Raw genomic sequence first — 15,428 nt, forward strand, 5'->3', positions numbered from 1 at the left:
GAATAAGTAATGCGAGTTAATAGCCAACAAGAGATAGGTCAGACTGTGGCCTAAAGAACTAACATATTGGTGTCATGAGACTCAGAAATCCGGATGGACTTTGTAAGAGGCTTTGTCCACTTCAAATAAAAACAGAGAGACTGTTAGATCCAGTATGTGGAACAGGACTTTGTTGAGACAACCAAGACTGCATAGGAAAAATACTGGAAGGACTGCCTGGTTAAAGTGATATTCTGATAAAATTAAAATCAGATGAATATAGAAATTTATACTCTTATCAAATTTAGTATAGTCTGGAGAATTTACATCCTTGAACTCATTGTATGTCATAAGATAAAAACACCAACCAGAAGATTAACACTCCATATAAAGGTACTTAAACATGCAGGATCTATCTATAGGCTTCAGAGAGAATTTGAGTGGTTTTTCATTGTGTTGATATTGAATGATTCAACAGAGATTTTAACGGATTTATCATAATTTTTTTTTAAATGTCAAGATTCCTGCACAATTTGTTTGAATTGAATAGGATTATTTACGACCCAAATAGAAACAGGTGAAAATGTGTGATATCTAGATTCTGACAAGAACAAAAGAAACTCAAGTATTTTTGTGGGGAACAAGATTTGGTCCCCCAATACACAGTGAATGTCCTGAGCATAAGTGATTGAATAATTTGTAATATAAAGTTTTAACTAACCAAGAATTTGTATAGTTTGCTCCCCCCAGTGGAACAATGTGAAGGTTTACAGGTAAGACTTACCTTTAGAGAGAGGCCCTGAGTTTTGAATAATAGAATACATTCTCATTTTACACAAATGCACAACAAGCCTTAGCTTAACAGCACACTTCGCTGTCCTTTTGATTAGGAAGATAAATTACCATGTAAAGGCCATTATTCTAACATCTGCTTTTATTTGAGTATTTCATCAACACATCAGAAGTTTATCAGCAAGAACCACAGCAATTTGATCATACTTCAAAAATACATCTCCCATTTATCAAGTTTAAAATAAGTTTTGTAAGCCATCTACAGTGACCTAAAATAGCAGTAACAAATTTCATTGACCCAAGTATTTGTGCAGTAATGCCTAGAGCAACTTTATAAGCAATTTCCTAGAAAATTCTTATAGTGCAAAGGGCATGCTGTTATTAGGAACCCCCCATTACAGATTCTGGCCTCTCATTTTCCCCCCATAAATGTTTGTGACAAAACTAATGAATCCAAGTAAAACATAGCAAGTGGATTCATATTAGTGAGCTACTCACATGCACAGCGCCTGCTAGTGTAGAACAAATAAGTTACATACATATTTAGACAATTTGATAATCTGTAGTCTGACAACAATACTATCAGTGGATGTCCTCTTACAGGTTAGGAGTTCACACTGCTTCGGAATCTTCTTCAGTGTTAGAGGAAAGCCAGAAATTTCTGCTGATTACAGGGCTCAGGAGAGCAAAAAGGTTAACAGTTCAGGAAGTACTTGTCTGTTTTTATGCAATGTCCTCATTTTCACACAAGTAAGTTGCCCCATTTCTATGTTGTTCAAAGTTGATGGAACCCCTATGATTTCTTTTTGGTTTTAAGTGTGGTAGTGGGTTTTTGTATGTTTTTATTTCCCGATCCCTGGCTTGAAGACACAGAGGACTTTTCTGTCTCCCCCTTCCTCTCTTGACTCTCCTGATTTCGCCTTGAATTTGACACTGGAGATACTGACCTGCCTGCAGGGAACTATAATTAAAAAAAGTTCAATATACGTGTGTTTTTAAATATGAGGGACCAAAATAATGTTAGACATCATAGTACAAAAAGCAGATGAGTTATGTAGTGGTACCATGCCAGTATTATTCTACAACAATGTAAAATAAAAAAGTAGTTAGAAGACAATAAAGGACATTATAATGTGCAAGAGAAGCTGATTTATGAAAAATGTAATTCTTATCTTCTTCTGCGGTATACTTACACAGCTTTCATTCCACTAATCTAAAATCCTATGCTCTGGGGACAAGACTACATGCTTAATACCTGTTTAGGACTACTTACATCCAACTGTAATTATCTGATATTAGTCTTCACTAGCCAGACTTCTGTACCAAGATTTATGATTTTAAGGAATACAACAATCATTATTATTGTTATTCAATTATCATAACAATCCAAATACATTTTCAAGCTCTTATCTTTATCCTTTATAAATGTGTAATTAGGACTATTTTTTCTGTTCTGCATCTTGATTAAAACTTGGCCAATGCAGGAGCGTACCAATATTCTTTAGTTCACCAAGTCTTATTCTCTAATTTCCAGGTTTCTCATTTTCTTAGGACCGATTTAAAAAAAAACTGCTACACCGATAAAGCAGTCAACAGCCATCCCATAAATCTCAATCATTTCATTTTTTTTACTTCCTGACAAAGTGCAGTTAACTATTGTAAGAGCACTCCTTGGGCCAGAGTCTCAGCTAGTATGAATCAGCTGATGACTTAAATGGAATGATGCCAATTTACATCAGCTGAGGAACTACCCTTAATGTTTATTTTTATAAATTCTAATTTTTTCTTCTGCACAAATCTCATCCTTCACTCACTTATGCTGAATCTTTTTAAGTCAAAGAAATTTTAACATAGATACATAGGATTTACCACAAAAATTTTAAAAATTGGGTGCTTCTTTAGCAATCCATACATAGGAACCTACAACAAGTGGCCTGATTTTCCAAGATGTGAGGCACATAAACTACCACTTTCCATGGGAGATGCTATGTCTTCAAGCACTTTTGTTTCATAACAGAAATCAATTGTAAATCTTATTGCAAAACAGTATTTTAAAAAGTGAATAAGAACTCACCTGTCTCTAGTTAAACACTATTTTTTCTCTTATTCTAAAAGTGTCTTAAAATAAAATGTCAGCAAAGGAAACTAAGTAAAACTGAAGATAATTGGAAAAAGTGTTTCTGAGAGAACACTTACTGCCATGGTTGGCTTGGGGGTTATACTCTTCTTTTTAAGTGTCCCATTTGGTAAAGCACTTGTGTTATTTTTTTTCTTGTTGACCTGTGAAAGAAGAATCAAGTGGTTGGAGTAATAAACCAAATATACTTAGGAGGCTAGAAAAGGGCCTACAATATGTCTACACTGTGATAAAAGACCTGGGTTGGAGCCTGGGCTCTGAGACTGGTGCCGCACACTGCTTAATCGTAGTGTAGACTTACTGGATAGCCTCAAACATAGCTCTTGAGAGGCAGATGGATCAATTAAATATTTAACTGACAAAAGTTAGACCCATTTATGACGCTCTTTATATACATTTTTTACTTGCAAGTCTACCATCAATAAACTTCATACACAGCTCAGCTCTTCCGTGTGTGTTAAGCACACCTTTCCCTAATGGCAAAATCCAGCTCCTTCCTCCAGTGGGGACGCCAGATCAAATGGTCTTGGGAATAGTTCCACTGTATGGACAAGAGGGGGTTAGCATTTGGGGAGCGCAGCTCTGCATAGCTTGTGTAGTGTCTCTAGGTAGTTGGTGTGCAGGAACATGGTGATCTTGAGGAGCGTGTACTTCTCAAATCCACAAGGCATTGCCACCACCCCTCTTCCCCCACCGCAGCAGGGGCTATCACAGCATCAAGGCTACAGTTGCAGCTGAGGAGCAGCTCTGCAGTTTGAGTGAGGAGAGAATTTCTTCCCCATATCCCTATGGAACTACCTATGCAAAGTCCAGTTATACAGGGGGGGCAGAGGAGCTTCTAATTCAAACAAGAATATTCTGCTCTGATATAGTGACAGAATTGCAGCTTCATATCCAAGGCTGATTCTCTGCTAAGTGGAACGTTTTCCACAGCAGGCACCATACTGTATAACAGTGAAGACTTCAATGTGCTGCACAGGAACAGTCTGCATTTTGATCAATAAATCTAAGAGACAGAGAAGTCATAACTAGTGCAGAACCACCAGCATTTGCATTATGGCTTTTAGTCTCTTCAGGCCAGGGATTCAGCTGCTTGCTATGAAAATTCAATATTTTAAGCAACAAGTCATCTGAGAAATCAAAGCAATGCTTATTATATGCATTATACCTTGGGCTTCACTATGTCACTAGCGGCTTATACATGTGTTGCTTGTGAATTATTGTTTACCTTTTCCTTCACTTCCCCCAGGATGGTTCCTCCTGACTCCTACTTACATGCAGAAGGAATGTGGAAGGAAAGAATGGAGTATCCATCAGAGATTCTTCCTCATCTGCCCTAAATATCAGTTTCTTAATATCCTATTCCTTTTCTGTTAAGTTTCTGCACACACACCAGCTTAAGGAGTGAACAGGAGCAATAGATTCTAAAAGAATTAGTACTCTGGGTAAGTCTGGGTCTTCACAGGGTAATTGTACAGTTGACAGCTCATCCTGTATCCTTATATTTATTCAGATTCTGTACCCTACGTATAAATCTTTCATTAGGTTCCAGAGATCCTCTATGGCACTAGGTCATGTTCACCTTCCTTACCTTACCAATTTATTGACCCCTAATAATATTTAGCACTTATATAGTGCTTTATTTGTTCAGAGTATTGCACACATACCTGTTTTGTTGGTGTACAGGGTTTGCTGTTCCCACTCTCAGTTTCAGTTTCTGCACCAACCTCTGAGTTGCCATTGCTGCTAACAGGACTTTCCTGCCCTTCAATCATGTTATCCTGATTCAATGCAGTAGATGGACTATTCAGTTCTTCTTCCACATTGCAAACTTCACCAATGTCCAGGTTGTTATTCCATTCCTTCATCAGCTCTAGGACATTAAATGGTCTCTGGACAATATGTGTTTCACCCTACATGGTAACAATTGAGATTTTTTTCACTTACAGAATATTAGAAAATTTAACACCAAAGTAATTTGCTTATTTGCTGTAAGTTCCATATCTGAAAACAGGTGTTTTTGTATTGCTTTCTACCTGAGATCCAAAATACAGTAAATAAATGCCAGAACGTCTCCTATTTAAAACTATTATGGCACTGATTTCTCAAGAGAGGGGCATGGTTTGAACCTCCCCCCCCAATGCAAGCAAAATATTTGGACCAGAAACAAACAGTACAGTCTGAACTCCTATGGAACCTCCATAAAGAGTGGGGGAACTTCTAGGGGGTCAGAGAAAACAGTGCTCAGGGAGGCAGAGGAGACTATAGGAACCTAAACAATTATTCTATTTACCGTCACTTCACCTTGCTTGTGCAATTTTGTAAAGCCTATACCATTCATTCATACGTTCCCTCTCTCTGAGTTGTGATTCTGAAAATTTGGAGAGAAGTTCAAATGTACGATGTGTGCAAGGCAGGTTTGCTTTGAAGAGTAAAATTTGTTTTTCTGTTGAGTTTTTGAAAGGAGTTCTAATACTAAACAATACTGTGTTCACATACCACCTATCATCAAGAATCTCAGAGTTTTACTAGCATTAATTGGAAATACAGAGTTGTTGTGTAGTTAAATTATCTCCTCTGAAGAGATAGGTAAACTGAGGCACAGAGCATGTGATTTGTCCAAAGTCATATAGTGAATCAACGGCAGAGTAAGAAATAGAATACATGAATCTTTACTCTAAGTCCTCGATCTAATTGCTAGACACAATATGTCAATTAAGAGTTCTGACTCAGACTTTGTCTTTTTATACTTGAGTGTTAATGCCTGGAATGAATTTCTTTTATGTGAAATAGGCACATGTGCCGAGTAAACTAGGAATGGATTCATTTACTTAAATCTGCAATTAAATGTGGGCAAAATGGATGGCACAGACACGAAACTAACTACCTCATTTGCAGGCACAATCAGGCAGTTAAATATGTAAATACATTGAATTGTACCGACAAAATCAGGCTGAGTTTAGGCCTTTTAAAAAAAAAAATCTAGGCCTTAAAGAGCTCCAGATAATTATTTAGCACATAAAGAGAAGTGGGAGTTTGTATTCTGACAATTTTTAAGGAAGTGGAATCATTTAAGTTAATTGTCTGCGTTGGCTCATTTGAACACCTGTTGAGTTTAATTGGCTAGCATCTGCTGCTAATTGTGGGTAAAGAGAGTGGTGGATTACTAACTGGCTGTCTTTACATTGTTTCATTTTCTTTTGTCTTCCTTCTTCAGCTTTTTCTGTTTGGGTTTTAAGAGTGTATGTTTCAGTAAGATTGAAGACACAAAACGAAGAGATGTCCAGTTATTTGTGAATAATGTAAGATGCAGTATTTCCTCCATGAAGACACCTAGCACATATCTAGAAAGACATACAGTTTCAGCTTAGTGAGCACCATTAGACTGCTGATATTAAAAGCCAACTTGCCCCACTACAGAAAACTCAGGAAAATTAAAGGTTCATCAGTGAGAATTTTCAAGAGGAAGCAGAGAGTTCTGGGGTATGTTGATTAGACACCACAGTGGGAGATAAAATCTGGGTTACAGTAAAAAGAATGGTTTCAGAGTAGCAGCCGTGTTAGTCTGTATTCGCAAAAAGAATGAGCCACAGATATAACCAGGACTAACAATTTCAATAAATGTTTTTCAGTTTAACTGGTAATTGAGTCTGTGAATCTGAGATTTAAAAAGAACAAAAACTCCCCCAAAAAAACAATTAAAACATTGAAAAATACACTTCTGCACACCATAAGGGCCAGAGAACTGGGCACAAGAAAAGGCAATGGCAGCAGGGAACTCAATAATTCAAAATGTAGGCTCTGACCCTCTGATGATAAAAAGTGCCACATATCCGCTGCAAGTGCTGAGTTCCCTCCTTTCCTATAAGACTTCAAGTCATTAGGAGTTAACACAGGGCAGCACTTCTTTGGATGAAAATATGGGGGAAGTCATGATAAGGAAACAAACTGTATATTGCCAGAGTAGCACTCAAGCACAGGCAAAATCCTGTCAGCTGTTGCGAAAGAGCCTGTCTTGAGTCACATTATAGAAATAACAGTGGAGTCTTCAAATCAGGGTGGAGATGTAGTAAGTTGAAGAAAAAGATGTCTAAACATGTCCAAATATGCTACTGACACCACAAGGAAAATTGGTAGAGGCAGATAAAAACTTTAAATAGACTGATAAATGTGGTGCACCTGGAGGAATTTTAGAGTTAAGAAGCTTTGGAACATTTTTTTTTTAAAATAAAGAACAGAATAACTATAACCAGGCACGGGGGAGCAAGCATGTTGCCTCGCACATACTTAAGGTGACAAAAACACTTATTTTTATGATTTTCCATTCAGAGTGAAGTGAGAGACAATGATTAGCTAAGAGAACTCTGACTACATCTGTCAATATATAAGAGATATGTTAATATAAAGAGACAGGAGCTTCTCACCCACAGCAAATGCAATATACACATAAAATAAACAACATGGGATAAACTTGCAAGGACAGCAATAAAATCAACTAGCAAACGTAGTTCATAAAAGCAGAAGAGAAAGTAACTGGAAAAATTATTGTACAACTGCTTCTCTTCTTGAAACGTGTTATTAATAAAATATACGATTTTGCGTCTAGTGGAAAAATGTGGAAACCAAGTCCTGAACTCAGTTGTAGCATAAAAGATGTCTGTGAGAGACCAACTCCCATCTCTGTTTTAAATGTTTTGACCCTCATCATTCTTTTCAAATGCATGCTCTATAGAATCACAGAAGTCACAGAGTTAAAATGATTGTCAGATGGGTAATTTAGTCTCTGTGTAAGCTGATGAGCTATCTCACCATCCCCGGAAAGAACTAGTGCCATGCCTAAGTCTATTGCAGATGCCTCTGGGCACAATTTATTGTTCAAAGACAAAACTCGTAACACTAAAACAAAGCAATTTCCCTGACCAACAAAGGATGTAGTCTCCAGAGACTTTCCCCTTGCGTCTCTCAGGCCCCAAAAAAAGGACATTGGGCTATGTGACAGACAGGTAGTCCTTATATACCTGGTTGGGCTATGTGACAGACAGGCAATCCTTATCCCTTTCCTGGACGTTTTACCCTGTCACATCACTGCTTTGCATTTTTCCAGAACTGAAAATGTCATTATCATTATTCCTGATAGAGATGTAGTATCAAGACTAGATGATCAGAATGGTCCCTTCTGACCTTAGTATCTATGAATCTATGAATCTAAGTGTAGTAGTAAGTATCAGTAATAATGGCAATTCCACCAACTCCCTTGGCAATCTGTCCCATTAGCTAAACTGTTTTTATATTTAAGTTTTCCCACATTCACTTTTTGTCATGTTCTCTAAGTTCTCTTTAATTATGTAATTCATTATGGGTCTCTGTCCCTCTGTCTAGCATCCATTTGATATATAGGGAGAGGGTTTTTTTGTTTTTTTTTAAACTCAGCATTTTGTCACCTCCTTCTGAACTGCTGTTAATTTGATATGGTTGTCTGTTTTCATCATCTTAAACTGTTAGGACTTTAATATCTGCTCTAATTGCAGACATTGTTCTTTCTTTCTTGGCTATGGAAGCCTTTGTGCCTTTTTGTCTATGTCTTCAGAGGTGGCCTTTCCACTTGGGTTATACATTTTCCATCTTTCCAACCTCAGCTATTTACCATCCCCATCGCACTGGGGATTTTTCCAGTGGCTCTAGGTCATCTCTCTACCATTTCCACGTTTCATCAGAACAGAGTCCACGGAGAGTTGTGCTTTGCCTCCTGTGGTACCTCCACATCCTGTTTCCTGTGCAGCAGAAACACACAGGTTCCAAATGGGTTCAGGGTGGTCTGCAGCTGTGACATGTGTGGAGGAAGACAGGATTAAGGACAATAAAACACTAATGTTTTTCCCTTTGGTTATTTAACGAAGGGAGTGACTTCTCTGTAAGGCCCTGATTCAACAGTCCTTTCCTATTTAGCTAAGAACTTAGCCTGGAATTTAAAGGTATATATTCATGCATTCCAAGGCCAGAAGGGACCACCGTGAGCCTTCAGTCTGATCTCCTATATAATACAGGCCATAAAATAGCCTCAAAATAATTCCTTGGGAATAACATTCAATCTTGATTTAAAAATTGCCAGTGATGGACTCTTGGTAAACTGTCCCATTGGTTAATTACTCTCACTGTTAAGTCTGAATTTGTTCAGCTTCAACTACCAGCCATTGGTTCATGTTATCTCTTTCTCTGCTAGACTGAAGAGCCCATTTTTAAATATTTGTTCCCCATGTAGGTACTTATAGACATAATCAGGTCGCCTCTTAACCTTCTCTTTTAAACTATTGATTGAGCTCTTTGACTCTATCACTATAAAGCTTTTTTTCTAATCCTTTAATCATTCTTGTGGCTCTTTGAACCATCTCCAATTTATCAACATCCTTCTTGAATTGTGGGCATCAGAACTGAACACAGTATTCCAGCAATGATTGCACCAGTGTCAAATACAGAGGTAAAATAACCTCTCTACTCCTACTCGAGATTCCCCTGTTTTGCATCCCAGGATCGCATTAGTTCTTTTGGCCACATTGTAATATTGGGAGCTCATGTTCGGCTGACTATCCACGACAATCACCAAATCTTTTTCAGATTCACTGTTTCCCAGGATAGAGTCTGTCATGCTGGAAGTGTGACCAAACATTCTTTGTTCCTAAATGTATATACTTGCATTTACCTTTATTAAAACACACACTGTTTGCTTGTGCCCAGTTTACCAAGTGACCCAGATGGCTCTGAATCAGTGACCTGTCATCTTTATTATTTACCACTCCCCCAATTTTGGGTCATTTTTGACCTAATTTTTGGGTCACCTGAAAAGTTTATCAGTGATGATGTTGTGTGTTCTTCCAGATTCATTGATAAAAATGTTAAGAATATGGCCAAGAGACGATCCTTGTGTGACCCACTACAAAAAGACTTGCTTGGTGATGATTCCTCATTTACAATTACATTTTGAAACCCATCAGTTAGCCAGTTTTTAATTCACTAAATGTGTGTCAGGTTAATTTTATATTCTTCTTGTTTTTTAATCAAAATATTGTGAAGTCAAATGCCTTACAGAAGTCTAAATATACTAAGTCAACACTGAATGCATCTTATGAAGTGAGCTGTAGCTCACGAAAGCTTATGTTCAAATAAATTTGTTAGTCTCTAAGGTGCCACAAGGACTCCTTTTCTTTTTTGAGAATACAGACTAACACGGCTGCTACTCTGAAATACATCAACACTATTATCTTTAGCAACCAAATGCATAATCTGATTAAAAAAATCATGTTAGATTGAGAGGATCTATTTTCCATAAGCCCATGGTGATTTACATTAATTACATTACCTTTCTTTAATTCTTTAGTAATTGAGTCCCATATAAATCACTCCATTATTTTGCCTGGGATCAATGCCAAGCTGACAGGCCTATAATTACCCTGGTCATCCTATTTACCCTTCTTAAAAATTGGCACACCATTAGCTTTTTTACAGTCTTCTGGAACTTCCCCAGTACTCCAAGATTTATAGAAAATCAACTTTATGATCTTGTGAGCTCCTCAGCTAGCTCTTTTAAAACTCTTGAATGCAAGAGTCTGGACCTGCTGATTTAAAAAGATCTGGCTTTAGTAGCTGCTATTTAACATTGTCCAGAGATACTAGTGGATGCACAGACAATCCAGGAAGTTTTGGGAAAGCGTAGGGGACAATTTCCTGGTGCAAGTGCTGGAGGAACCAACTAGGGGCAGAGCTCTTCTTGACCTGCTGCTCAGAAACTGGGAAGAATTAGTAGGGGAAGCAAAAGTGAATGAAAACCTGGGAGGCAGTGACCATGAGATGCTCGAGTTCAGGATCCTGACACAAGGAAGAAAGGAGAACAGCAGAATACGAATCCTGGACTTCAGAAAAGCAGACTTTGACTCCCTCAGGGAACTGATGGGCAGGATCCTCTGGGAGAATAACACGAAGGAGAAAGGAGTCCAGGAGATTTGGCTGTATTTTAAAGAATCCTTATTGAGGTTGTAGGAACAAACCATCCCAATGTGTAGAAAGAATAGTAAATATGGCAGGTGACCAGCTTGGTTTAACAGTGAAATCCTTGCCAATCTTAAACCCAAAAAAGAAGCTTACAAGAAGTGGAAGATTGAACAAATGACCAGGGAGGAGTATAAAAATATTGTTCAGGCATGCAGGAATGAAATCAGGAAGGCCAAATCACACTTGGAGTTGTAGCAAGGGATGTTAAGAGTAACAAGAAGGGTTTCTTCAGGTATGTTAGCAACAAGAAGAAAGTCAAGGAACGTGTGGGCCCCTTACTGAATGAGGGAGGCAATCTAGTGACAGAGGATGTGGAAAAAGCTAATGTACTCAATGCTTTTTTTGCCTCTGTCTACACGAGCAAGGTCAGCTCCCAGACTACTGCACTGGGCAGCACAGTATGGGGAGGAGGTGACCAGTCCTCTGTGGAGAAAGAAGTGGTTCAGGACTATTTAGAAAAGCTGGACAAGCACAAGTCCATGGTGTCGGATGCCCTGCATCTGAGGGTGCTAAAGGAGTTGGTTGATGTGACTGCAGAGCCATCGGCCATTATCTTTTAAAACTCCTGGTGATCGGGGGAGGTCCCGGATGACTGGAAAAAGGCCCATCTTTAAAAAAGGGAAGGAGGAGGATCTGGGGAACTACAGACCAGTCAGCCTCACCTCAGTCCCTGGAAAAATCATGGAGCAGGTGACACTAAACTGGGAGGAGTGTAGATATGCTGGAAGGTTGGGATAAGATACAGAGGGACCAAGACAAGTTAGAGGATTGGGACAAAAGAAATCTGATGAGGTTCAACAAGGACAAGTGCAGAGTCCTGCACTTAGGACGGAAGAATCCCATACACCACTACAGATTAGGGACTGAGCGGCTAGGCAGCAGTTCTGCAGGGGTTACAATGGACGAGAAGTTGTATATGAGTCAACAGTGTGCCCTTGTTGCCAAGGCGGCTAATGGCATTTTAGGCTGTATAAGTAGGGGCATTGCCAGCAGATCGAGTGATGTGATCATTCCCCTCTATTCAGCATTGGTGAGGCCTCATCTGGAGTACTGTGTCCAGTTTTGGGCCCAACACTACAAGGAGGATGTGGAAAAATTGGGAAGAGTCCAGCGAAGGGCAACAAAAATTATTAGGGTGCTGGAGCATGTGATTTATGAGGAGAAGCTGAGGGAACTGGGATTATTTAGTCTGCAGAAGAGAATGGGGGGGAGGGGATTTGATAGCTGCTTTCAACTACCTGAAAGGGGGTTCCAAAGAGGATGGAGCTAGACTGTTCTCAGTGGTACCAGATGACAGAACGAGGAGTAATGGTCTCAAGTTGCAGTGCAGAAGGTTTATGTTGGATATTAGGAAAAACTTTTTCACTAGGAGGGTGGTGAAGCATGGCAATGGGTTACCTAGGGAGGTGGTGGAATCTCCTTCCTTAGGGGTTTTTAAGGTCAGGCTTGACAAAGCCCTGGCTGGGATGATTTAGTTGGGGATTGGTCCTGCTTTGAGTTGGGGGTTGGACTAGATGACCTCCTGTGGTCCCTTCCAACCCTGATATTCTATGATTCTATGAATGGAAAAAGTGTTATCACCATATGATGAGACTCTATCATCTGTTTTTCCCCAAATAAAGAACAGGAATATTTATTGAACAACTCTGCATTTTCTGTATTATTATTTATAAATCTACCATTTCCATGGACCAATACCATTGCCAGGATTATTTTTGTTCCTAAACTATTTAAAAAACTCTTTTAGTATTGTTCTGCTCAGTGTTCCAAAAACTAGCTGATTTTGGAGACTAAATCTCGTTGAATGTCAATATGATTTAGGATCCTAAATCACTTTTGAAGCTCAGAGTTAAGCTCCTAAGGCAGTTAAATGCATTAATTGCCTTGGGAAAGCCAAAATTTCTCTGTGGCTCCATTTGCCCATCTATATAATAGATATAAATAATACCGATCTACTTTGCAGGAATGTTGTACGAGTGAATCAGTTACGACCTTTCTGAGACAATGCCTAAATACATTTAAAAATCTAGGCTTTAAGGCATTGTATAACTCTAGGAACATGCTTAAATGCCCTTGACTTAAATGGGAGTGAAGCACTCCTTTTATGTAATCTGCAGAATAGGGATGGGTTTAAGCATGTGCTTAAAATGTTCTACTGAATTGGGGCCATAAATTAAATAGCAGATGGTTTTTTTACTGAAGGTTGATTTTGAAAAGTTTGTAGCCAAAAGAAATGAAAAATCTCATTCTGCGTGTGCAAGTTTATACTCAGAAAAACGCTGTGCCTCCAGGTTCCACGTCAAGCAAGATCATGTACTAGTAACTTCGCCAAAGAGAAATTGTATCACCACATCAGAAAATGATAAAACATCCACCCTGTGGAAGAGTTCACCTTCAACAGTGCTCACAGACTGAACCAAGAAAAAAAAAAAAACATTAATAGCAGGGGGAAATCCAAACCCTTTGTCTGAAAGGAAACAGCATCCTCTGCCAGTCTCAGTGCTGAGAAAACCCCTCAGAAATTCTCACAGTGGGCAGTGAAGCAAAAAAAAGATGTAGTACCTTTGAGCTTAAAATATACAATGCTAGATAGAAAGGACATGGAATATAGGTTGTGTGCAAATATCAAGGTTGAACAGTTGATAGGAAATTATAGGATTGCACTAAACTATGCACAAAATAATAAAAACTCTATTGGTTCTAAAAATTCCTGAAGAGAATTATATTGATGATGTTCAAAATATAATGTACCAGGAGATCCTTTAAACACAAGCCATACAATTATTCGCCTTCATCTGACCTTAACAAGATTCCTCTTTTCTGGACTCTTTTTTGCCTATTTTTTCAGATGATGAAAGGGGAAAGTGAAAAGGGTTGAGAAAAGCAGCAAAATGGTGTATATCAAAAATAATCAAAACTAGAAATAAAATTGTATTAATAAGTATTTGTAAATAATTAATCAGCAATCCTTTGCACAGCTCACAGCCAAACTACATAGCATCTGAAACAGACAACATATAAACCTCTGTGGTAATTACTATCTAAAATTGGTTTTGAGGTTTGTTGATTTAACTGTAACTGCAATGTAATTCTACAATTAATTTTGTTTATTATTTTGCCACATTTATCTTTGATATGTCATTTTTTGTTATGCAGGATGACTTGTGACTGTATAACTTTTGGATACAGGTGGTTGAGATTTCCTGGTGGGAAATTGTAATGCCAAATGCATTAACTTTTATGTAGGAACTCATGTGTCACTTGGCACCGAGGGGTTAATTTTTTATTTTTTTATGCACTACAAATCTCTACATGATATTGCACTTTCATGTTACCCATCTGAGCACTTCAAAAATCAAAAATGCTATCAAAGCACAAGCATGAAGTAGAAACTAATGGCCTGATTTTCAGTACTGGGCACCTACAACTCCCACTGAAGTTAAACAGGAGCTACAGATCCCTCAGATATCTTAAGGAACACTGAAGACAACATATAAGTAGTATCACTTATCACTGAAAGTCCTCACTTTCTCACTCTACACTCCTTAGCAATCTAGTGAGTTTCTTATTGGAAACTGAAAAAACATTTAACTACTCCTCTTTGAATGCCACAATATCAGAGCCTTGTATACAAGAAAACAAATGTTTGGGGGCAAATTAAATAAAACAGTTTACTAATAAAAAACAGTTGCAGGACTCAGGTCTGAATAGAGATATGCATATATTCAACAGAAGTCCCATCTACATTTAAGGAAACAGCCATGATAAGTGCACCCATTTTTTAAATAGAGTCAGTTAAAATGGGTATTTTCTTAGAGGTCAGTTATGCGTTCCCACACTTAATTTATAAAAGAGTGGTGGTAGGAGAGAGATTGCTGTCTGCAGTACTACTGGCTCCAGAGAGTTTTGTCATGAAGGAACAGCTTTACATTATGCTTGGAACCTTGTACCTGGGGTTCTGTTAAATCAGCACATCCCCTGGTTCCCACTTTTCAGTACACTCGTCCTTGACAGAGGAGTGGTTGTAGATGCCTTCTGTAACTACACTCCCCTCACCAGTGGACTTTCTGCAGCTGGGGGGTTGCTGTCAGGATCTGTGATAGCAGAAGCCAATATGATCTTGGGCTAAAAATCCATCCCATTATCTATAAAAATCCAAACTTGATAGAGAATCTGGGCTATTGCCCTATGCTGAAACTAAAATTTGCAGGTGTTGGACACATAATTACTACCAGTAATTATAAAAATAATTCACATGGGGCTCAGTGGAAAATGCATAGCTAGATCTGAGAAAAACTATTCTCCTACTTACTTTTTAACTGAAGAATAACACAGTAAATTAAGTCTAGTGTTTGAGAAATGTATAGTATGAAAAGAAGGAAAGGTTTATTATGAATTAGGGGAACGTTCTGTTTAAATTTTGTAGCTCTTATACATGATTTACACTAGAACTCCACTAATGTACAGTTTGGTAAGC

At 38.3% G+C, this 15,428-nt stretch overlaps 1 protein-coding gene across 17 annotated transcripts in view; it reads right to left on the reverse strand.

Moving 5' to 3' along the window:
- Nucleotides 1-895: 895 nt before the first annotated feature.
- STK33 (serine/threonine kinase 33) overlaps nt 896-15,428 on the reverse strand; it is a 95,901-nt gene continuing 81,368 nt past the window's right edge. For all 17 annotated transcript variants that reach the window (XM_043516697.1, XM_043516690.1, XM_043516691.1 and 14 more), the window contains 3 exons: nt 4,576-4,821; nt 2,968-3,051; nt 896-1,732 (listed from right to left, as the gene is read on the reverse strand). In XM_043516697.1, coding sequence (XP_043372632.1) covers nt 1,565-1,732; nt 2,968-3,051; nt 4,576-4,821 — 498 coding nt within the window. In that variant the 3' untranslated portion in view covers nt 896-1,564. The remainder of the gene's footprint in view (nt 1,733-2,967; nt 3,052-4,575; nt 4,822-15,428) is intronic.

Source organism: Dermochelys coriacea, chromosome 6 (genome assembly GCF_009764565.3).
Source record: "Dermochelys coriacea isolate rDerCor1 chromosome 6, rDerCor1.pri.v4, whole genome shotgun sequence".
NCBI classification, from domain to species: domain Eukaryota; kingdom Metazoa; phylum Chordata; order Testudines; family Dermochelyidae; genus Dermochelys; species Dermochelys coriacea.